This window comes from Rhopalosiphum padi, chromosome 2 (genome assembly GCF_020882245.1).
Source record: "Rhopalosiphum padi isolate XX-2018 chromosome 2, ASM2088224v1, whole genome shotgun sequence".
NCBI lineage: Eukaryota > Metazoa > Arthropoda > Insecta > Hemiptera > Aphididae > Rhopalosiphum > Rhopalosiphum padi.
In genome coordinates, this window is record NC_083598.1 from 8,326,292 (window position 1) to 8,350,558 (window position 24,267).

At 29.0% G+C, this 24,267-nt stretch overlaps 2 protein-coding genes across 2 annotated transcripts; both read left to right on the forward strand.

Moving 5' to 3' along the window:
* The first annotated feature begins 7,138 nt into the window (after window positions 1–7,138).
* Window positions 7,139–8,445, forward strand: LOC132923038 (E3 SUMO-protein ligase KIAA1586-like). Its single transcript, XM_060986834.1, has 2 exons — window positions 7,139–8,356; window positions 8,416–8,445. The coding sequence occupies exons 1-2, from the start codon at window positions 7,139–7,141 to the stop codon at window positions 8,443–8,445; spliced, it is 1,248 nt and encodes a 415-aa protein (XP_060842817.1).
* A 34-nt stretch (window positions 8,446–8,479) lies between these two features.
* LOC132923044 (E3 SUMO-protein ligase KIAA1586-like) lies at window positions 8,480–11,118 on the forward strand. The gene is made up of 4 exons (XM_060986838.1): window positions 8,480–8,857; window positions 8,955–9,374; window positions 10,878–10,952; window positions 11,002–11,118. The coding sequence occupies exons 1-4, from the start codon at window positions 8,576–8,578 to the stop codon at window positions 11,116–11,118; spliced, it is 894 nt and encodes a 297-aa protein (XP_060842821.1). The 5' UTR covers window positions 8,480–8,575.
* Window positions 11,119–24,267: the final 13,149 nt, after the last annotated feature.

Consider the following 24,267-nt stretch of genomic DNA (forward strand, 5'->3'; position numbering starts at 1 on the left):
ATTTTTACAACCACTTAAAAAGTTTTGTTTATTTCAATTTTACCTTCAAAACATTTTTATACAGGTATAAATATATCCATTTATGTACAAAAAGAGTATTAAATTTATTTATAAACTCTTTAAATTTTGGTAATAAAAAAAACTAAGAAACTATTTGTTTTAAATAAAAAAAGGGTATAGAGGGGGTATAGAGGGGGAGGGGAGAACCGATTATCAATAATATTTTATGGAAAGGAGTACTTTAAAAATTTAAAAATAGTTGTGGTTATGGATTAAATCAAACTTAAACATAGAAAACATGAAAGACATTTTTTATGATAAGCTTGGAGCAATTTTAATTTAAATAAGGAAGATAATTCTTATAATAATTTTTATTTAAATACTGTTAAATATACTAAATATATAAGTGAACAAGTGAACTAAGTAATAACTAATAAGTAATAAAAGACGTTTTAATAACAATTGGTTTAGTAAAAACCTTTAAAACTGTGAAAAAGTTGAGCTTTCTTGGCTAATGTACAGCAATTAAACCAAATATTTATAGTATTTATACTGTTTTCCATGTACTTATGATTTTTACTAATACAACAATACTTACTTCGCCAGCAATTACAAATCCTAAACATGGATTTAGTAATTGGAAAAAGCTAAATCCAAAAATACAAGACCATGAAAATAGCAACGAATACTGTATGAATATGTTTAAATAGAAAAATGTAAATAAAGATAATAATTGACCATGCATTGGAAATTGAAATCAAAAATGAAAAGAATAAATGGAAACATATTTTAAAAGTTGTAATTGATTGTATTAAATTTTGTAGCATAAATAATTTATCTTTAAGAGGATCTAATAATGAAATTGGGAAACCTGGCTGTGGAATATTCTTAAATTTAATTAGACTTATTAATAATTATGATTCTGTTTTATCAAACCATTTAAAATATCATGGCCAAACTACATATTTATCAAATAAAATTCAAAATGAATTTATTAATTGACTGGGTTTAAAAGTAAGAAAAGAAATCATTTATATAATAAAAAAAGCAAAATATTTTTCTATAATTTTTGATTTTACTCCAGATATTTTTCATAGAGATCAACTATGTCAAATTATTAGATATGTTACTGAAGTTAATAATGAATTCGTAATTGAAGAAAGTTTTATTGATTTTATTAACACAAATGAAAATATTGAACTTGGAATAGTTACTGATATACTTAAAAAAACTGGAAGTAGATGAATTTAATTTTAAAAATTGCCGTGAATAGGGGTATGGTAATGGCACAAACATGGCAGGAAAGTACCAAGGTGTACAAGCCCGACTACAGAAATCAATGAACGTGCCAAATTTGTCCTTTGTGCTGCTCACAGTCTTAATTTAATTGGTGTACATACTACATGCTGCTAGCGTATTAGTAAAAATGATTTCATTTTTCGGCATCGCACAAAGTATATTTAACTATTTTTCCAGATCAATTAGTCGATAGGAAATATTAATGATTCGTTTGAAAATAACTTCAAAAACGCACAGTGATACACGCTGAGTATCTAAATATAATGCAGTTCATTCATTATATTGTCACTTTGGGGAAGCGGTAAAGGCCTTACATGAAATATCTACCAATCCAACTTTTGGTGACGGGGTTTCTATTATAGGAAACATTAATTTAATATGATATTGCATAATGATAAATTAAATCTAAAGCTATAATAAATGTCATATTTGATGTACCTTCATACTTACATAGTTATTTAGTTATATGACCTAGATAGGCATTTTTTCTTTTTCTAGTTTTCATAAATACATAAAGACAATTAGATATATTAGATTATATTAATATAATAACTTAACTGTTATAACTTTTAATTTACCAAAGTAATGTACAATATTTCCCATAAATATAGGTACAATAGGTATAAATATAGGGATTCATGGCTCATGAGTCATGTTTACGTAGGTATTATTCAGTTAATATTCCTTCTTTATTTGTATTGAAAAGAAAAGAATAGTCACATAATTTCAAATGTAATACACTAACAATAAGGATTAATAAATTTCTTTCGTATTATAAACTATGGTGGTAGGTCGTATTATAGGTGTGTATGTGTGTAAATATAATATACCGTACAATAATATATGTAGGTTGGACATTTTAAGAATGAGTGCTTTTAGCTTGTGACAACTTTTTTTTACACTCTAGGGTAAAAAACGCATGTGTCGAAAAACAATACGTAAAAGGGTTTGCTGAATAAACAAGAGTGGTTGAGGTGTAGTAGGGTCGAAAACGCATTAAAGGAGCGTTTACTTTTCATAACAAATTGCCCTCTATACATACTGGTTCACCTTATATTACAATACACATATACGTTGATACGTTTATATGAATATATGCAAATGTGAATGGCTGCGGGTGATCTTTCGTTCCATCATCTGCTCGATGATGGGTTATTTGTTTTTTTTTCTTTTCTTTATTCAGACCTTAATGTTTACGTTCAATATAACATTCATATAACACACATACATACACACACCTACATATATATTAGGTATACTCCTATAATAGGTACAAACGATGTGCAGTATATTATTAAAGTATAAATTTATTTTTTTTTTTATGGGTTTTTGAAGAGTATAATTTTTTATATAATAATATAATATACTTGATACAAAAGTATATAATATATTATATAGTATATTGTACTAAATAACTCTATGTTATAACTATTAAAATCTGCAGAAAGTATAGAAATAAATTCAAATATAAGAGAGAAAAAACACAAATTTAATAATATAAAAATAAAGCATAAACGAATCTATAATTGGCCAATATAATTAAATTAATTTTCAAATCATTAAACTTTTTTGTGATAGTTTTTAAAAAATGGCTAAATAAACTTTATTCGAACATAATTTGTAAATCTCATACCAGTGGATTAAAATTAATGCAGTAGGAATGTTAAAAAAAACAATTTTAACAATTACATAATCATAAGTGTTATGTTTATATATCTGAGTATGCATATCTCTAAAGAGACGCAGAAAAAGTTCAGTTATTAATTTATGTAGAAAAAAAAATATTAAAGATATGTCAAATTGCCAAAACAACCTGGACTCATTATATAGCTTTTGAAAAAGTGAAGAATTCCAGTATTTAGGATTACTATTCAGTATAAAGAATGATTGGTCACATGAAATTAGTGTGACTAATATAGCGAAAGCAGAACAAGCATCTTTCACACTATCCAAATTCCTTAAATCCAAAGTTCCCTTAAAAAAACAAAATTAAAACTGTACACGGCAAAAATTATATTTGATCGGACTTAGCATCAGTCACTAGTTACATACTTACATAAAGGGACAAATAAACACAATGATTAGGCCATATTATGAGAAAAAGCTAAGAAGAAACCATTAAAGAAGTTATAGAACGGAACCTGGAAGGGAAAAGGCTTCGAGGCAAACCAAGGAAGACGTAGCTAGATGTAGTAGAAGGGGATTGTAAAGCTCTGGGAGTGCATTAATGGAAGAAAATTATTAAAGATCAAAATAGAATTGATAGATGAAGGGATTATGTAGTGTTGGCAACAAAGACCCTAATAGAGTTATAAATTCCAGTAATGATTTATATATAAATAGGTAATAAAAACAATATAAAACCTTGGTCTCAATTAGACGACCAGTTTGCGGAGATCCATGTTGCAATGTTCAATGACCTAATTACAAGAAAACCGAAACATTTTTTTGTCTCTCGTCGCTTATCGGTTTACCCTGCACCTCCCATCACCAAGAGTAAATCCTCGAAAAGAAATCCCTTCTCCACCTTTCCGTGGCGACAACGACGGCGATGCAAATGTAATCCTCTCAATTTCGATGGTTGTTCGCGCCAAAACGGCGTGACAGTTAATGAGCGTCGGTCGCGTAATCCCACGAGAAGATAATCTGGCCCGGTATTCACGCCGAAGGGGTAATTAAGTTATATATACACTGTATATACGCTCGCACACATACAACTGCTCTGTGTATATAGAGGGCGGGCGTATTTTCTTTTTGATTTTTCTTCCCATTGCCAGGCGGCGGCGACGGCGAAAACGAAAAGCGAACAGCCGGGTGTCCAGTTTCCCACGCGCCACAATCCCAACCGTTTGTGTAATAGCTTGTAGCCCAGACGCTTGTATATGAGTGTGTGTGTTTCCTGCTTCTCTCTTTCCGTCGGTTTTTTCCTATATTTTTCCTCGTTCCTCGCCATTTCCACGAGTCTTGCCAACGTGTATACAAAAACAAACAAGTTTAACAAAACGTATGTATGTATATAAGATTATAAGAGTATAATACGAACACGATAATATCTACTTGTGAACGATCGTCAGCCACCGTAATTTATTGGTCTTTTTATAGCGCACTTAATGCCATCAAACGAAATTACTATTTGTCCGGTGTATACATATTATGCATCACACTCTTGCAGGCAGTGCGATCAACAGTGTTTACTGGTCACGCATCGTCACATACGTGGATCCTTAACCTGGCCTAACATCCAAGTTTGACACTACTACACTAGTGACACTAAAACTTTTCAGTCACTATAGTCTATACTCTATAATATTATCTACTCTATATAATATATATATAATATATACTCTATATTATTAATATAGGTATTCAGTTATAGACGAACTGCGATGGATTTGTTAGTGGATCCGTCTGAGAGTTTTTAAATTTAAATTTTCAAGATAAATTTTATTATAATAATACAGTAGTTTTTTCGGATCTCTGTGTCATTTCTTACATAGGTATAATATATTTATATACTTTGAATTAATAAAGTTGTTTTAAATTAAGCTTATAAGTATGAATAACACATTTTTATTAAAATGTCATATTATATTAAAAAATGATGGTAGTACTTATAATAGATATTTTGATATTTCACCTTATATTATATGAGAATATTATAATGCAAACTAAATATTTGTTATCATAAAATTAAAAAAATGTAAGTACTACTTAAATATATTACACCTTATAAATATTATGAATGATATACATATCATACAATTGTTATGTTTAATAATTTATACCTTAAAAAATAACAGTAAATTAAATACAACCCATTTATTTAAAACGTATGAGTATACTACATTAAATCATACTAAATCCTACACTGTTGAAATTATATATAATTTATTATAATATAGTAAATTCTTTGTTGTGCCATTGTAATTGTATTTGAAAACATATAGGTAGTACAGTTATATTAAATTTTTACAGCATATTAAATTGTGTATCTATTATAGAGATCAATATTATTATAGTAATTATATTTAAAAAATATTAAACAATATGTTAGATATCATATATAATTAAAAATGATTAAATAATTGTCGGCCGTTCGAAATAATAACAAAAAACAAAATTAAACATTTTTATTATTTTATAAAATGAAATTTAATCAAAAAAATAATTTAAAGGTTTTAGCAGGGATGTCTTATAAATACTAATATTATATATTATTTATATCAGTAATGTTGGTTAAAAATATTGACCAGCGATAATTCATTTTTGAATGCTGCATCTGTGATATCTTAGTGTCTACACAAAAGCCTTAAATATTTTTGCATAAAATCAAGTAATAACTTTATAATTTGTATCAATGCTAATAAAAGTTCATTAATTTGCAAATTTAAAACTGACTTCAAAAGAAAAGCCACAATAGTAATTGAAACAAGGATAAATTATAATTTAATTAAAATATAACAATATGTTGTACAATAATTATAACGATGACTCATGAAGTCATGAGATTGAAAAACATTTTCTATAGGTTCATTTATAAGCATGTTTATGGGTCTGGCCACTCTAGCATGGGACTAAACCTGAAAATTAAATTAATTTTTTTATTATTATTTTATAAAAGATATAGGGCTATCTGTTTTCACAAAGGACTCATCACAAAGAATTATTTTTGGCTAAACAACTTAATAAGTCTAAAATACAAGAGGTATTTATTTAAATTAGAAAAATTACATATTATGTGTAGGTTTACGAAATTATAAAATATTATTTTCTGCAGAGGTATTAATAAACGTGACAAAATATTACTTCAAATTATATAATGTTATTGACGAAAAAGTATCTATTCAAATTCGACCGGCACATTTGGCTTGTAAGTTTGTAACTCACGTTGTTATAATAAATACACAACAGAGACGGATATGGACAAATTTTTGAAGTAATAGTCGGTCAGAAACTCAAAACTCAAAAGTGTTGTTAAGTGAAAAAAAATGACAAAAGGAACAATAGAAGTGGAGAAAATGATAAATGTCATATGACGTATAATACAGGGTCAGTGCCGGTCGCTAAGGCGACCCCATCGTAGGTAAGTATAATATATATAGATATAGAAGGAACATAAGAATTTTTTCATTGCGTTTTTAAACATTTTCCGTGTCAACCAATATTATACGGCTCGATTATTGCACGGGCCATTTATTATGGCAAGGCTTTTCAGCGGCTTACAAGTTTGTGGGTTTCTTTCTCATACGAAAACAATATTATAACGACGTTTGTATAAACGTTACACTCTTAAGTTCAAAGACCATATTTATAAATATGTATATGCAGGGGTGTTCCCATAGGGTATACTACATATACGCCGTATACTCTCAAGATATTTTGTCAGAAATATGGGTATACTGCGTATACTCTCAAATTATATACAAAAAAAAACTGGTTTTGGTTACTCAGAAAATGCTACGAAAGTCAATTATTATTTATGACGCTGATAACGGAAATATGACACTTATATCTTACAACTATTATTAGATTCTCAGAAAACAAGAAACGAACTATCGCGTTAGATGATGGAAATGCGTCTGACTCTGAACACGATTAATTTAATCAGTACATCCGTTACCGCCGACTTGTAACATTTTATTATTTTTATAAATCGATTGTGCGTTGTGTGATCTACCGTTTGTGTTTACCGTGAATAAGTTCTTAATTCTTTTATTAATTATTATTTACTAACGTATTCATTTTATTTGAGCAGTTTTATTAATTTATTTAATTGAGTTTAATTAACTATCCTAATCTGTTTTACTGTATAAAGTGTTATTTAAATTTTTATCAAAATATGAGTTCGAATTTTAAACGTGAAAGCGGAACACTTGATAGTTTTTTTATGCCCCGAGAAAAAAAACCTAAAAATGCGACTAATACTGCCATTTGTGCTACTAGTTCACACGAGCTAGTGATGCCCAATGAAGATAATTTTGTTAGTGATAGTCAAATCGATAATCAAATACAAGATGTATGGGATACTTCCAAAATTTGGCCTGCATTATGGACAAAAGAACAGGTAATAGAGTTTCAAAAGAAAAACTCATGGTTAAGTAGCAAAAATGGGAAACTAGGATGTAATAATTGCATTCAAGCTAAAAATAGTATCAATTTTCAAAAATCTAACATCGATAGCAAAGTTCGAATTTCTTCTGAGTGGGTAGGCTTTGAAATCATAGCTGCTGGGTGTAATCGTACAAATCAACTGGCTTCATTAAGAAATAAAATTAAACAACATTCAGAAAGCAAAGCTCATGTGTTAGCTGAAAACATATTGAAAAAAAGCTCAGACAAAGTATTAGATAAAATGTTCGAACGTATATCTGAAGTAGAGATTGATTCCAATACGCGACTTTTTAGAACTGTATATTGCTTGGCAAAAAATCACCGTCCCTTTAAACAGTTTGAAGAACTTGTTCAATTACAACAAATCAATGGATTGGACATGGGATCTTCCTTACATAGCAGAATAACTGCCACTCGAATGGTAAACGTCATTGCAAAGGAGATGCGCAAACGACTTATTTTACGCCTTATACAGTCGAATTCGAAATTTACCATAATGATTGACGAATCAACAACGCTGAGTACCAAATGTACACTAATTTTGTATATTTCATCATATTTTGACGTAGAATCGCCGGTTGTAGCATTCTTAGACCTGATTGACTTAGATAGACAAGATGCTGAAACTATCGAAAAATCTATTTGGTTAAGTTTAGAATGTAATGGGATATCAACATCGTTTGCATTAAACAACTGGATTGCTTTTGCCAGTGACGGAGCAAGTGTAATGACGGGTAAGAAAGCTGGAGTTGCTACTAAACTACGCGAAAAAATTCCGAATCTATTTACCTGGCATTGTTTATGTCATCGCCTCGAACTCTCAGTACATGACGTAATAAAAGATTGTACTGGAGTCTCTCGTTTCCAAAGTCTAATGGACAAACTCTACGCTTACTATCATCAAAGTCCTAAAAATTCAATGGGTTTAGATAAATCTTGTGTTGAAGTAGGCATTGAAATGAAAAAAATAGGTCGTGTTTTGAATGTACGCTGGTCTGCAAGCAGTTTTCGAACTATAAAAGCCATATGGAATAATTATCCGGGAATATATTTACATGTTAGTAAAACACATGATGTGACATCAAATGGCATAAAAAAAAAATTAGAATCCTCTTCTTTTTTGGAGGAACTTGGACTTTTTTACGATGTTCTTTCTGAGCTTGCAATGTTATCTTGTATATTACAGTCCAGAAAAACAACTCTAATGCGTGCCCAGTCGGAGATAAATAGAACGATTAGAATTTTAGAAAGTCTGAAAGCTGAACCTGGGGAAAAAGAAAAGGAAATTATAGAAGCTATTCAGAAAGGAATTAACAAAGGTGTCAATATTACAATGACAAAATCAGGAGGGATTAACAGGTTACAATTTTTGCAAAATTTAGTAGACAGAATGCGTCAACGCTTATTTGATGACTCAAAAAATAAAACAATGCTAGAAGACATTCAGGTAAAGAAAAAAACTATTATTTTGATAATTTATTTCAATATTTTGATTATTTAAACAGAATAAATGAATATTTAATAAATCGTCTTTTATTTTATAGGTAATTGATGAAGTGTTCAAAGTAGCAATTAATGATGCAAAGGGAGAAGATGAAGTTAAAAGAGTATCACGGACATTAGGTTTTTCTAAATTTGAAAGTGTAGTTGACTTCCGTTCAAGAAATGTTTTTTCTAGTTTCATGAAAGCATTAAATATACTCCCAACTTCAACAGCTGATTGTGAACGAGGGTTTTCCGATATGAATTTGACAATAACTGATTTAAGGACTAGCTTAAACATTGAAAATGTGTCAGATTTGATGTTCATCTCTATCAATGGCCCTTCAATTGCAGATTTTAATCCTAGACCTTATATTAAAATTTGGTTAAGAGATCACCGTTCTGCCGTTTCCACTCCTAGAGGTAAAGAAAGAAAAGAAATAGACGACGAAAATAAGATGCAGAAATTATTTTTTAACAATTTATTTAATTAAATTTTTTAGTATTTGTATATTTTCATATTTTATTGACTTATAAAGGTAATTTCAAGCTTTTTTTAAAAGTTTGATTTTTTTTTTCATATTTTTAACACATCCTTTATAATTATAGACCACAGTAAAAATATTTGTATATTATTAAATATTCATGTTTATTACTTTTATTTTAAAAAGATTTATGAGTATTTTTAAATACTTAAAAAAAGGTTCTATTTGTATCATTCTACCCTCCCTTGTTTAAATCATGGATCTTCACCTTGACTAGAGTCTTAGTATACTCTCAAAAAAAATATTGGGAACACCTCTGTGTATATGATTGTATATTTTTGGTAATTGTCATAAACCATTATGTATAATACAATGTATATAATACATGACACCTACACTATTGTTAAAGTTATAACTTACAATAATATACAATATACTATACTCAGGGCTGGGCAGTATCTTAGATACTAGTATTTAGGATATGTATCTGAGGTACAATTATATCTTATTGTATCGTGGATTTTTTACTTGTATCTAGTATCTTTTTAAGATTAAAGATACTAGATACAATCTAAAGTCACGTAATAATAATTATTAATAACTTAAATTAAAGTTTTTCACGTTGAAGGCATTGTGATTAAATATATTTAATCAATGCTCATAATAAAGATTATATATTTTGTAATCAGTAAGTTACATAAATTCAGTTTATCGGCAGAATTTTATCGTGCTAAACATTTATTCTGGACTGAACGACTGTGCGACGATCGGTTTATATTTTCTGTCTGCGCGGTGTTTGTGTAGTGTCGTCAAATTTTAAGTATCTATTACTAAAAACATGGATAATGATGAAATAGTTAATATTCCAAAATGTTTAGATGGAACATTCTATACAATATTAAATTCTGATGAAATAATAAATGTGAATTCTAACATAAAAGCTAAATGTGTAATATATGAATAAGAGGGAAAAAAAAGAATTATTTCAGGAGCAATAAATTCTACGTCAAATTTTTGACTGCATATGAAAATAAGTATATAAAATATGTAAACTATAGCATTATTGTATTAACTAAATTATATTTCTATAATATATATTATATATTATATAATGTAGAGTTATTAAAATATATAATATTAAATACAATTATTATATATTTGTTAGAGATTGCAACATATATCATTACCCAAAAATAATATTGAACGGTATAATTTATTATAAATGAATTACACTTGTTTTTAATTTTTAATTAATATACTATCGAAGAACTTTTACTCGCCGTATAAACGATAACTTAATTAAAATAAACGACGCAATCGCGCAATTAAAAATTTGTTTGAATTGAAGCAGTTATTGATCACAACAACTGCTGATATTTGTTCTACCAAACATCACAGTTTTATGGGTGTTACAGCACACTGTGTATTTAAAATAAAATTATAAATATATTAGGTATTAATGCAATTATTGTATATATGTTAATTTAATGGTTTTTATAGATTGATTTCGTTACATTAGAACGACAAAGCTGTATACTAGCGTGCACCGATTTACCAGAAAACACTTATACGATCGTGTGGCTGAAATGCTTTACAACATATTTTACGTGAATTTTCACTTCAGCGTGACCAAGTTGTATCAACAATTGCCGATAATGGAAGCAATTTTGTGAAAGCCTTTAAAGAATTTGGTTGTGATTTTTTAGATGAGAATGATACTGACAATGATGATAAATACTAAATATTACATATAATATTATAATTTACTTAAATTTAAACATTTATAGGTAATAAATAAACATTGTAATTTATAAACATATTTATATTCTTTTTTATTGTACTTAATGTAAATGAATAAATAAATAAATAAATATTAATAAATGTATAAAGTATCTTGTATCTTATATATGTATCTTAGCTAACTGAATATCGTATCTAGTATCTTTAAAAATATTGTAGTATTTTGTATTTTGTATTTAGATACTTTTTTTTAGGTATCTCAGCCCTGACTATACTGATAGTTAGGTACATATTTTAATCATGTATAGATAGGTACGCCCAAACTAATTATTATTTTCAGTTTAAATTATTTCGAGTATAAAATAATAGTAACAATTCTTAAGGATATTTTGGCACAATAGAATAAATTTAAATGAAAAAGTCGACCAAATAGCATTCAAAGAAGCCATTTTTGCCATCATATCAATCCTACACATTAGCATATATATAATATATGCGTCAAAACAAACCAAATACGAGTTTAAAATTAATGGCAATATAATTGGATAAACCAAAACACTAAACTAAATACATACAAATATACAATAAAAAACAACAATCAAATATAAAAAAGCCAAGGTCTAAATAGAAAATACGAATGTATCATAAAAATCGCCTTCAAATAAAGCACACATTCGCAATCTACAAACATTTCATGGCAAAATATGATTCATCCATAAGTAATATTACGTAGTGGATTATATTGTTAAGTACGTCTTAAGAATTAACATAATGCCTAAAATATGATGATATAAGATGCAAAGAAACAAACACCACAAGCATACCACTGCAGTTAAAAAAAAGCATATTAATCGGACATTCGGACCTCAGACTAAATATAAAATATATTGATAACGAAAGAAACAAAATTGTTCAACTTGAAATAATTTAAGTTCAACACAGTGCTTATATAGTGCAGAAATAATTTATTGTTATTACGACTTTAAACTAATGCTGATACTATTTTGATCAATAAAATAAAAATAAAATTCTTAAATTACAAAAATATATTACTAGTAGGTTTTTTTAGATATATTCAATATATCACAATACATATATGTATTTTTTTCTATTAAACCTTAATTAATTAAAATTTTAATCTTTTGATTGTTTTAATCAATGTTTATTATACAATATGCCTTATAAATCCAAAATATGAATCATAAAATAAAAATTCACTCATACGACATGTGTTTTCACTAAATATATCTATCGAAGTACTATTTAGATACATCAACTTATATTAAGATTGAAAAGTATTGTTTAATATTGATTTAATACTAAAATATTAGGTCAATTTTACAATGTGATAACACTGATGACTAATAACAGTATAATAACATATTATGTATATGTTCTATCTAAAAATCCGAGTTTATTATTAGGTCATTATAGTTCTGATAACTTATTGTTTGCAAAGTAAGATAATAATAATAGGGCAGGTAAAAGAACGCCGAAATATATATATATATATATAGCAACTTTCCTGGCACAGCCTGTGGTAAGATGGCGGCGACCAAAGCTTAACGCAGCTGTAGAACTTTGTGGCGTGTCGGCACGGAAACGACTTAGCCACTGTGCAGCCCTCGTTACCAACCCTTTCCGCCACCCCATAGGTAAATCGCATACGTAGTGACCCCTGCACAAAGATGGCCAAATCGTTATCTACCGGTACACACACACTCACTTTTCATCACGCACTTCGCTATACAGGATGTTACGAATTGTGCGTTTCATATTCATATAGTTAAAATAAAAATCCATTCGCCGTAAGAATATATTTTCGATCTCGGTGATCTAATCTATTTAAATCAACCTTGCAGCACGGTTATATGATATTATGTATTTAAAAAAAATACGTGATGGTCGATGGATGTACATATTTTATTTATATATACCAATTACCAGCCATGTAAGACAGCTGATTCGTCAAGTAAATTTAAATAATTGAACGCGTACTATTTATGTTATTATACTTAGTTTTATAACGATAATTTTATTATTGATTACGGGTTTTTGAATGCAAGTTGCAGTTTAATTGAAAAGTTTTGAATCGCTTAAAACTTGATTTATTTTGATAAATACTATAAGTTATACGTATATTAGATATTATAATTATTTTAGAGAAAAATATTCGATGTAGGTACTGTTTATATCATATTACATTCATGCTATATTGCTATATGCATTTTACATTCACAGTGTTGCGGTGTGGGATCTATATATTATTACAAAATGATGTCTGTGTATGATATATATATATATATATGTGCATGCACTCACGATCAAAATAATTCTGGACGTGCGAGTCTCTACGGCAAGATGTTAAACCGCCCGGGAAGGATTCGGACGTAACACCGCGGGTACATCCTGTACGTACAACAATGAAAAACCATTTTATCGAGCCCAACGGGTGTGCGGGTCGGGTTCAGAAAAGCGCGCGCCGTTCCACCACTCTGTAACCATTGTACAGGATTACCGTTGTCCGTTTTCCACCACGTTTCGTCCGCCTGACCGCTTGACATGATACGGATCAACCCATCAAATCCCATGTACGTATACACATCACGCGCAATGATTGTACGGTATTGCTATTACTCTGACGCGTGCAGTCGCAGTAGTGTAGCCACTTGGGAGAAAGGTGCTAAAGAGAACTGCAGCCATTCCCAATAAATTTTGAAAAAATTCAAAAATTCTTTCTGTAATGTTTTATGAACGCATTACATTTTTTTAATCATTATATTGTTTATAATGTTTCACATTATTATCACTTACCAAAAACGTAGTTTAATAATTAATAATACCTGATTGGATTTTTAAAATAAAAATGAATTATATATAGAAATGTTAGTTAACAGTACAAATACTAATTAGTACCTAATTATCATGGTAAGAGTATATACTTATATATGTATAAATAGTTCCATTTCATAAAAACTTAAGTTGTATAATATAGCCATATATATTGGTAGAAGTAATTTATTTATTTATTTTATTATCACTTGTCATTCATAATAAAATATTTTAAAACCTAATCATAAAAATTAACGTTCTCGGTAAATGAAATATACAATTAAACTATAGTTTTTAAATAATCTTTTTTCTTGTATTGCCATTATCAACTGTTATCGCTGTACAGTCTTCACGTTTGCGTATTTCAAAGCACTATTACAGTATTACATGTTTGGTATCACATGGCACTTTGACTTAAAAAATATAAATATTTTCTAATTTCTCAGCGACAAATTTATATAAGTTATTAATTATATTATTATTTACAAATTACAACACAAAATCCAAATCAAAGATACACCATTACGGGCATTATATTTGAGTAGGTATATAAACACCATAATATAAATATATATACAAATATTCCATTTTTTGGCATTCCGTGTTAGTATTGCCAGCATCAGTATACTTCCGGTAAACCTATACGCTAAACGGCCGACCTTTCGGCCGAATGTAAAATACACTCTCGATACACGATGATAATATATTATTCTAATAATAAGCAGGTAATACATCTAACCCCTAACCTTATTATATTCACGCGTCGCATGAAAAATGTCACAGCCCTCGGTGCAGGATAAAAATGTCGTATATGGAAAAAGCGCATACCCCATAATATATCAGTACAACTTATAGGTATCAACATAATATTGTGAATATTTACAGGAAATGTAATAGTTATGTATATAATGTATAATGACGTGTGAGAGGGTGGCGCGAGAGAGATAAATAAGTGAACGAGAAACGGGTCTTCATCGTGACGTATAATTATTTATCACGTCGCCGAGACGTGGTCTTTTGATTTGGGCCGCGTCACGGCGGTGGCAGTATATAATATTATTATATAATATGTATATTACACTGCGGCTGTGACGACGCCACCGTCGAGTGTATATATTTGTCAGCGCGAAAGCTTGATTGATTGCCGCCGGGTGTCAGGTGACACCGCGGTCGTTGTCGCTAATGAATCTATCCATCGCCAAGGCGTCATAATCCCATTTGTGCGCGCCCTCTCACCTACATAATATTATTATTATTATTATTATTATTATTATTATTATGTACGTCGAGGCACGACATTGCTACTTGATGTACACACACACACACACACACACACATATATACAAATGTATACGCGACTGAGGTATATATAATATGGTATGCAGCGGGGCTGTGTTGCGCAGCTGTTACGTTCGCGGCTACCTACTTATATACATGTATATATATTATATATGTATAATAATAATATACGGCACCGTGACGCAACCCCCAACCCCATCGTCATCCCCGCGCACGGCCAGGGCATCCGACCGCGGTTCCCACAGCATGATTAATATAGACTGTTTGATCCAACAATAAGTTACCTACTGTCAACTGCGCGCGGGTCGTGGGCGGGTGGCGGTCGGTCGTCGGTCTGTTGGTCGGTAACGGTGAGGAGGGCGCGGTGCACGGCGCGCCGAAAGACGCGCGACAAGCCCCCGCGCGTAAGGGATGATCGCAGCACCGCCCGCGCGACAACCGTAACGAGGACCGATTTATCGTCGCCGAGAAACCAACAAGCAAATGCGCTCGTGCGCGTTTGTGTTTCATTCGCGTTCTACACAATATTTTAGTATCTATGTATATAATACAATTTATACACGCTGGTTATATACCTATACTTACGTTTTTATCGTTTTTCATCGTCGGCTCTGATGATCCTTTACAAGACTTGACGTCACCATATTAAACGACCTTTACCACCCTTTTCGTCCCTTTCGCCTCAAAATACAGGTACAATTATAATTATTTTTAACATATATTATTATTATATAATATGTCGCGCGTTTTTGTTATTTATGAGAGACGCCGTCACGTATTGTACAGACGAATAAAATAGTTAAAAAAAAATACGGCCTGCGGTGGGGGAGAGGTTTAAACCAAGTACCCCCTCCCCCCTACGTGAGTACGCCAATGTGTATTAACTATTAGTAATTTTTATAGAAATCAACATAAAGATATTTTAAACTTGTTTTTTTTTAACATCAAATTTATGTAATATAATAGGTATACGTATACTTATTAGTTATTACTTCATAATAAATACATGTTCATCTACATTGTAAACTTTATTTATTTATAATTTATTACCTAATTACCACTAAATTTATACTCCATTTTATAATAATCCCACGAGACTATAGTGTTCAAATTATTGATATTTATATGTACTCAATTTTATTTAAATATTTCCGGTTTAATTTAATTGATTAAAAATGAAGTCAAATAGGTACCACTTTGCTGTATATTAGACGTCGAATTGATCACTATTATGAGTGGATTAAGTTTGAATTCAATAAATAATAATATAACGTTGCATGTATACGAAAAACGATTCTGGGCTAAGATATTCTATCAGCCTATGCCCTATATCACTAAGTATATTTTATGATATAGCTATTAGTCATTTATTTAAATTTAATATTAATATTAAATTATTATATTATTATAATAATTATATATCATTTCTATAACTCAAAATATAATAACAACTTTCTGTGAACACTGTTAAACATTAAATATACAACCTATAAATAAATAATATTTTTAATTTATTTTGAAATATTATTAAGTATAGTAAAGTTCATAATAATATAGAATACGTAAAAGTTTAAGTTCTCGCGAATATCGTTTTTAATTCAAAACAAAATAATTAACATAGTTATTAATCTTTAAAAAAGTAATTTCGTCCAAATTTGAACTTGAAATGTCTACAAAAAATATAAAAATATAAAAAAAGCACACATCATTGAAAAATTAATACATTCATCGCACATAAAATTGAAAGAAATGTATGTAAAGTGTACTGGAAATTCTTTTAAACATACATATAATAATATGGTAAGTAGTATATATAATAAAAGATTTATTTTTTAATAAGACAAATTCAATTATTAATATTATCAAATATTGGTCAATTTTTATTAGACGCTTTTGCTACAAACTTGGTACCTACCTACTTAATATGAAAATTAAATTGTTATCGTTTTATTCACTTATATAAATTTTGTTTCACCAAGATTTTATTTTTCAATGCATCCAATGAAAAAACTTATTTTTAATCTATTCCATATCTCGGTTTAATGCGCGTGCCAACTATATAACTATCTATATACACAATATGCATAGTGACAAAACTAATGTTTTGACAAACGTCAGCACGTGTATAGCACGCGCCTAAACCGTCTGTTTAATGTACCCGGAATATTTATTTAATAATTCACAAGTGTTTTATTAGGGCGCAAATCAATACGTTACTGCATTATGCAAGTAGGTACTTGTTGCTAGTTTGGTATATAGCCAATTGAATGCATTATTTTTTTAAATAAAACTATTAAATCAATGATTATCACCGTGGGAGAATCATAAAAACAAACTATACTTGAACTGTTTTTTATAATATTATTCTTGTCTGTATTATCTGAATATGTATTTTGTTACTCAAATATTTTCATAAACTTCAATCTCAAAAATAGTCGACATAAATTACATGTTATAAAAAATAATTGTTAAAATATATGTATTGAAGTACTATTATAGCTATAGACCTATAGTGGACCTATGAACCTGCAGATATATAATTTATAAAAAATAAGCGTGTACATTAGAAATAGACGGCTAACGTCGTTTTATTTAAATGTAATATAGGTAATATAGAAAAGAAAATTTCACATTTGAATCATTTAGTACATCATAGCGTTAGATAAAATATAGGTAAGACGAAAGTCATTAACTATACCTAACTTACAAGTGAAGTATCAACAATATACCTACATAATAAAATTAATATATTTATCGATTTTATATTAAAAACAGACCAGCGTCTATTATATTTAAAAAATTTTCGTATTACTCACTTTTTAACATATACAGCATCTAAACACGTGAGTACTTGTCACAAATTATTAATCATTACACACACAGTGACGTATTTTAATAGACATTTACAAAATATAGGTTTTCCAATAGACCTTATTCCAAAATGAACATATTCTACATAATCGATATAACAGTAACTTGCTTAAAAATCAATTTTTTACTTAGTTAACAATATACTAAAAAAAATATTCGAAATATAAGCTTAAAATATACGATTGATTTATTTATTGTTGTTTTGGAAAAAAATAATATTTTATTAAGAAACCCTTTCGTTTTTTTTAATTGTTTAATTTGTTTTGGGAGTTGGCTAATGTTTTGAAAAAAAATACGTCATATTGGAGGTTAAAAATAATTACTATTTATGATTAGAATAAGACTTGCGTTTAATAATTCGCTATTTACCTATCTGACTACCTACCAATACTAAAATATGAAACCCGATGTGAAATAATATTTTTATATAATATAAGTTAGTTTAAATATATATAATAAACTACTTTTTTTATCCGAGTGAATATTTAACCATACATTATATTTCTTTTCATGAATGTATAGTAGACGTGGGAATTTCACTATTGAAGTACAATGTTTGACCACAGCTTTTCTTGATAAACGTTCAACGCAATAAAAAGATTTGAAAAGACCAAGTCGTAAATCGGATTATATAAAAGCCAGCCCGTCTTACATATATTTCTTAAATCTTGTTCGCGACTTCCGAACGAACGACTTCAATGCATTTATAACATTTCCTCGAGTTTTAGTAACCCTAAACAGTGAAATACTATAAAAACAACTTAGGTACATGTTAAATGAAAAAATAGGTACACTTAATAAAGTTGAAAATTAAATTTTTATGAATTTGGAAATTAAACTGATATTATATTATTTAGGTGATAAAAACATATATTTACCGCTAAAATACGCTTGACCTTTGAATATCTGTTTTATTACATACTTTAAACAACGTAGTTATATTTTAACCACGTAAACGAAAATTGTTTTAAACGAAATATATAAATTTGAAATTGTATTCAGAGGTTTAAGGTTGTATACTAATTATTTAAGCTGTGATATAGGCAATGATAATTTTTAATAATGCGTTTTATTTTGTTTATAAGGTTTACTATATTATTTCTACTATGATGATACAATTCTATTTTTGATATTACTACGGCACTACACAATTTTGAACATACAGGTGTTTAATTTATTTTTAATAATAGATATCAGTGATATCACCACTTTGTATTGGTTATTAAAAGCAATTATTTATCGTCGATTTTTTTTTATTAAAAATGTCAAAACACCCCAATAAAATAGTATACCAGTACCATATCATAGAAAATATGTTTGCATGCTTATTGTTATTCTAAGGTTTTTTTTTAGCATCATTTATGGATCATACATGCATGTACTCACCACCAATTATATCTATGCAAGCCCAATCTTCATATTATAGAACAAACTGTAAACAATTAAAATTACCCTACTATCATTCTATATATACTATCCACAGCTAGCTATGAGCTGACCATTTCTATACAAGCTGTCAGGGGCCCGGGGATATAGTATGTTTTCCGACCCTATTCTGCCACTCTATACTTGCAGTGCTCCCCAGTTTTACTTTAAAAATGATCTCTGAACACGCCATGGTTCTCACCTGCTCTTACGTACTGTTGTTCCTGAGTTTTATTAATTGTCTCATATTATCGTGAGGATGACTATACTTACAAAAAGAGAGAGAGAGAGAGAGAGAGAGAGAGTGAGAGTGAGAGTGAGAGAGAGAGAAAACAGCTTTGTCAGCTTCAAATTCCACCCTTACTGCATGTATTGCATGCTTTGTATATACGCACCTACTCGTGCGTTAAAAATAAGTAATAGAAGCCGTTATTCATCTTCGACGGCCACTGGCCGGCTGTACCTCATAATAATGACGGCCAACGATTATGGACATCTTACTTAAGTGAAATCTCGACGGAAAATAATGATGTCATGGAGGGTGTAGAAATATTTTTTCCAAAAGGTATCTGAAGTTTTATTTATTTATTTCGTATTTCATTAAATATTTTCTTCCTGTATTTTTAAGAGAACGTTAAAAGTGTTCATAATTTCTAGTTGTTTATGTATTTATGGAAAAATATAAACATTCATACAATAAACATTTTTAACCTGTATGTAAAGTATAATTAAGTATTCAAGTAAAAATTATTCTACTTGTATAGTTGTATGTTAATAGTAAGTATGGATTTTCCTATGTTTGATGAACATAAAATACAAATTAGGGTAAAAGAAAATGTAACAAAAAATAACAATTCAACAAAACGTTTATAATAAAATCCTATATCCCCTAATAGGTCTCCGCGTCAATCTATTTCGGTATTACTATTGTTGAATGTTATAGTCACGGTGATAAAGCTTTCATATTATGTATTTTATATATAAATAATTATGCTTTTATGCATACTAGTTTGCGTTGGACGTATAGGCGTCGTAGCCACATAGCCACATAGGTAGCTCAAATAGGAAATGTACCCTTTTGAAGTAACAGTAGGAAACGAGAATATCTATTACAAAGTTCGATCTAAACCCTTTTGTTTACAAAACCGTTATAATCGGTTTATTCCATTGATATACGCTTTCATTCATTGACCCTCCTCTCCAATGACAGTGACCCTTCGACGCGTTAGTTAAGCTACTTTAAAAAGCCCGTGTTTACGTTGTCCTTGCCTTATACTGAGTATTTATAAGACTATACAAATTATTTGTGAGAGAAAATTCAAAAATAATCTAAAATGTCTACCTAGATGTTCTGTATATATAGTGCATATGTATAATAAGTGTATATAGTAGTAAGTGTATATTATTTTAATAGGTAAATTCCATATTATTATGATTTATAAAATTGACGTTTATTTAAGAAATCAAAAAAAATTGAGGAAAAAATGTATATTAGTACCTAAGTTTAACAATTATATTATGTTAACATAGAAATGGATTTTTAAGATTTATTTAATCAATTTATATTTTATACTCATATCTTAGGTTTTATTATAGATAAGTTTATAATTTGAATGTTTTGCTATTTTATTTTTTTATAGAACAATTTAATAGATATCTATAAAGTTTATGTATAGGTATATACATTTATTATATATAATATATAGGTAAATTATATTATATTATACTTATACATACTATACAAAGTTTTCTTAAAATAAAAATAATAAAGTAATGTAATGTAATGTGTATATGCCATACGCATAGCTCTCTAGCCTCATCTAGGTACTTGAAAATGAAAATAAATACACCTTGATATATGCCAGTATAGTAGTATATTGTATACCACCTGATGTATACTAAAATAGTTAAATAACTTATAATATATCATGCTGTATATTATTCAAATATAATAAATATAGATTTTTGGACTTACGAGTTACAGTAATTACAGAACTATAGCTTTTGAAATATTCAGTATATTAATATTTACAATATATATCTACCAAACGGCTAACTATTATAGTATATAAATATATAATATATGTGATATTAAATGTTGTAGCTATTTAAACACCAATCAACTACGATATCATATTATTTAATTATTATAATGTATAGCTATTAAAATAATTATTATAATAAAAGCGTATATTGTTATATACCATCATCAGTCATCGTACGTGCGCATAATTCTCGATATTTCGTGGCGTTCCGCACCTCATCGCATTAATCGCGCGGTTTTATTACATTACTCCCTAACGCATTTTATCCGACGATTCTTATTTGATTATTATTATTATTATTATCGTTATTATTTTTTTATTATTATTTTGTGTATGTGTGTGTGTGTTGCAGTGGGAAAAAACGCAGCCATCGTCAATTGGCCGTCCGTCCCCTATATATATTCTCGTGTAGGGTCGACGTCGTTACTTTTAGGCTTCACGTGCGCGAGCAGCGACGGTGCTCATTCTGTGCATTTTAAAACAATATGTCAAGCGGGTGCGATAGTAGTGTCGGCGGCGGTGGTGGTTTTTACATCTCGACGAAGGGCCGGTTGCCGGGATGGGTATACCACCGTAGATGGACGTGAAGTGGCAATTGAAATCGGTCGCGTCGTTCACCCCGTGTAGATCGTTCTCGCGCCCATCGATTATGTATATATATATGTATATATATACGAACGATATTATTATATATTAACACGCGCGCAATACGATCCCCTCGGCGAATTTAGTGCCACAACTGCATCTTAAAAGGTGGTGCTTAGAAAACTTTTCCCGTTTATTAGATAAATAAGTTTCATTACTTTCTTAAACATTATACCTAGCTATTTCTTACTAAGTGTCTTAGCACCCGATATCCGAAACGTGGGTAACAAAATTTGAATATAGTTATAATATCGTACGAAAACAGTGTCGTAGTGATACTAGCTTTATTTAAATAAGACATCAAGTATCGTGTGTTTGTCTAAACTATACGTGACATTTAAGTAATTTCGTTGAATAAAAAATTTTTCTGGAACATAAGTTAAAAAAAAAATTTTTATGTACCTACCTAGTGCATTTTATCTGGATACCAGGGTACGTATTATACGGCAATCGTATAGAAAGCAATTGGCAGTTTTGATTAATTAACTTATGTTCATGAACGGACATGAAATGAACTAACCTAACCTTGCTACTCTGCCCTATCGACTTAAAAATACTATCAAATAATTGCCAATGAGTTTCGCTAATTACACATTCACTAGTTGGTAGGGAGGCCAAATTTATAAGTTATAACTAGGGTTAGGATGTTTATACACTAAGAAATGTATGAATATTTATGCACTTATGCACTAAAAAACAGCTAAATATGAATGGAAAATTTGAAAAATATGCATTAAAAAAATAAAGCAATTTGTACAAAAAAATACAATAAATATATAGAGATAAATTTTATTATTAATAAAATATAAACAAATAATTGAGTCGGTACTATTTTTATGTATTTTTTAATTTGTTAGCTACCCTTATTTTTTAAGTTTAATTCCCCAAAACTATTTAAATAATTTTAACTCAGATACCTACCGAAGTATGCATATAATTTTATAAATTAATTATTAATTTCATAAATAAAACAATGTAAAGTCAAAATATTATTTATTGAATTATTTAAAACAATTCGTATTATTATATTTAACTAACGCTAAAGAGAAAACGACAATCATCCGGCGACCCAAGAAGTTGTTAGTCCGTATGCCACATAATATATTATATACGTATACATATATCACATCCACATTCCACTTAGAAAAATCAATATTTTCATAAATTGGATATCCAGAAAGTGAAATTCAAACACATTGTGAATTTAAAAAAATATATATAGTTTGAATAATACTACTTTTTTATCAGTTAAATTGTACAATTTGTATTATTATTATAAGACAAATTACTATGAGTTAGATATATTTACTATATTGTTTCATAAACAAACAAAAATATAACATTAAATCTTATTTCATTTAAGACAATATTTTACCATGCTTTATATTATGTAAATACTGTACCTATACATGCTATACTTACACATGTGTATAAGTACTGTATAGTATATAATGTTATTCGCTTGAGTTAATAATATAGAATTTCATGTAATTATATTGTACCTTTAATTCATCAAATAATTTAATATTAATATTTTAATATCTTATTCAATAAAATCTTACGAAAAAACAATTAATAAAATAAATGTAAGTACTCAAATACCTAGGTACTTGAAAACATATTTTATGAAGTAAAACATATCGTTCAATGTTCAAATGAAAATAATTAGTATACAACTTCGCCCCCTCCCAAAAAATAAAAATAAAAATGTAATAAATAATTACTATACAAATAGTTTAACCTATTATCTACATATCAATATATGAGTGTAGATATTTAAAATTTTAATACACATGCCTGCGTTTGCATTGCCGCAATTCTACTACACAAGATACGGATCGAGACAGTATAGTTCACGAGTATAGTATCCAGTGCGAAGTACCATACCGTATAACAATAATATATTAAAACACAGGCACTGAGCGGTAAGCCGTTAAAACGCGCTTGTGTGAGAACGTGACCAAAGGCCAGATCGGCGAAGGACACGTGTTTATAGTAGGATTACACAGTTACATCGGTAAACCTTTAACGCA

What these genes read in the sequence shown, in the direction of transcription:
- LOC132923038 (XM_060986834.1), top strand. Translation starts at nt 7,139, where the DNA reads ATGAGTTCGAATTTTAAACGTGAAAGCGGAACACTTGATAGTTTTTTT. An exon ending in TAGATAAATCTTGTGTTGAA is followed by an intron (nt 8,357 to 8,415) that starts GTAGGCATTGAA and finishes GTCTGCAAGCAG; the next exon opens with TTTTCGAACTATAAAAGCCA.
- LOC132923044 (XM_060986838.1), top strand. Translation starts at nt 8,576, where the DNA reads ATGTTATCTTGTATATTACAGTCCAGAAAAACAACTCTAATGCGTGCC. An exon ending in AGAAATTATTTTTTAACAAT is followed by an intron (nt 9,375 to 10,877) that starts TTATTTAATTAA and finishes TGGTTTTTATAG; the next exon opens with ATTGATTTCGTTACATTAGA. An exon ending in CAGAAAACACTTATACGATC is followed by an intron (nt 10,953 to 11,001) that starts GTGTGGCTGAAA and finishes TTTTCACTTCAG; the next exon opens with CGTGACCAAGTTGTATCAAC.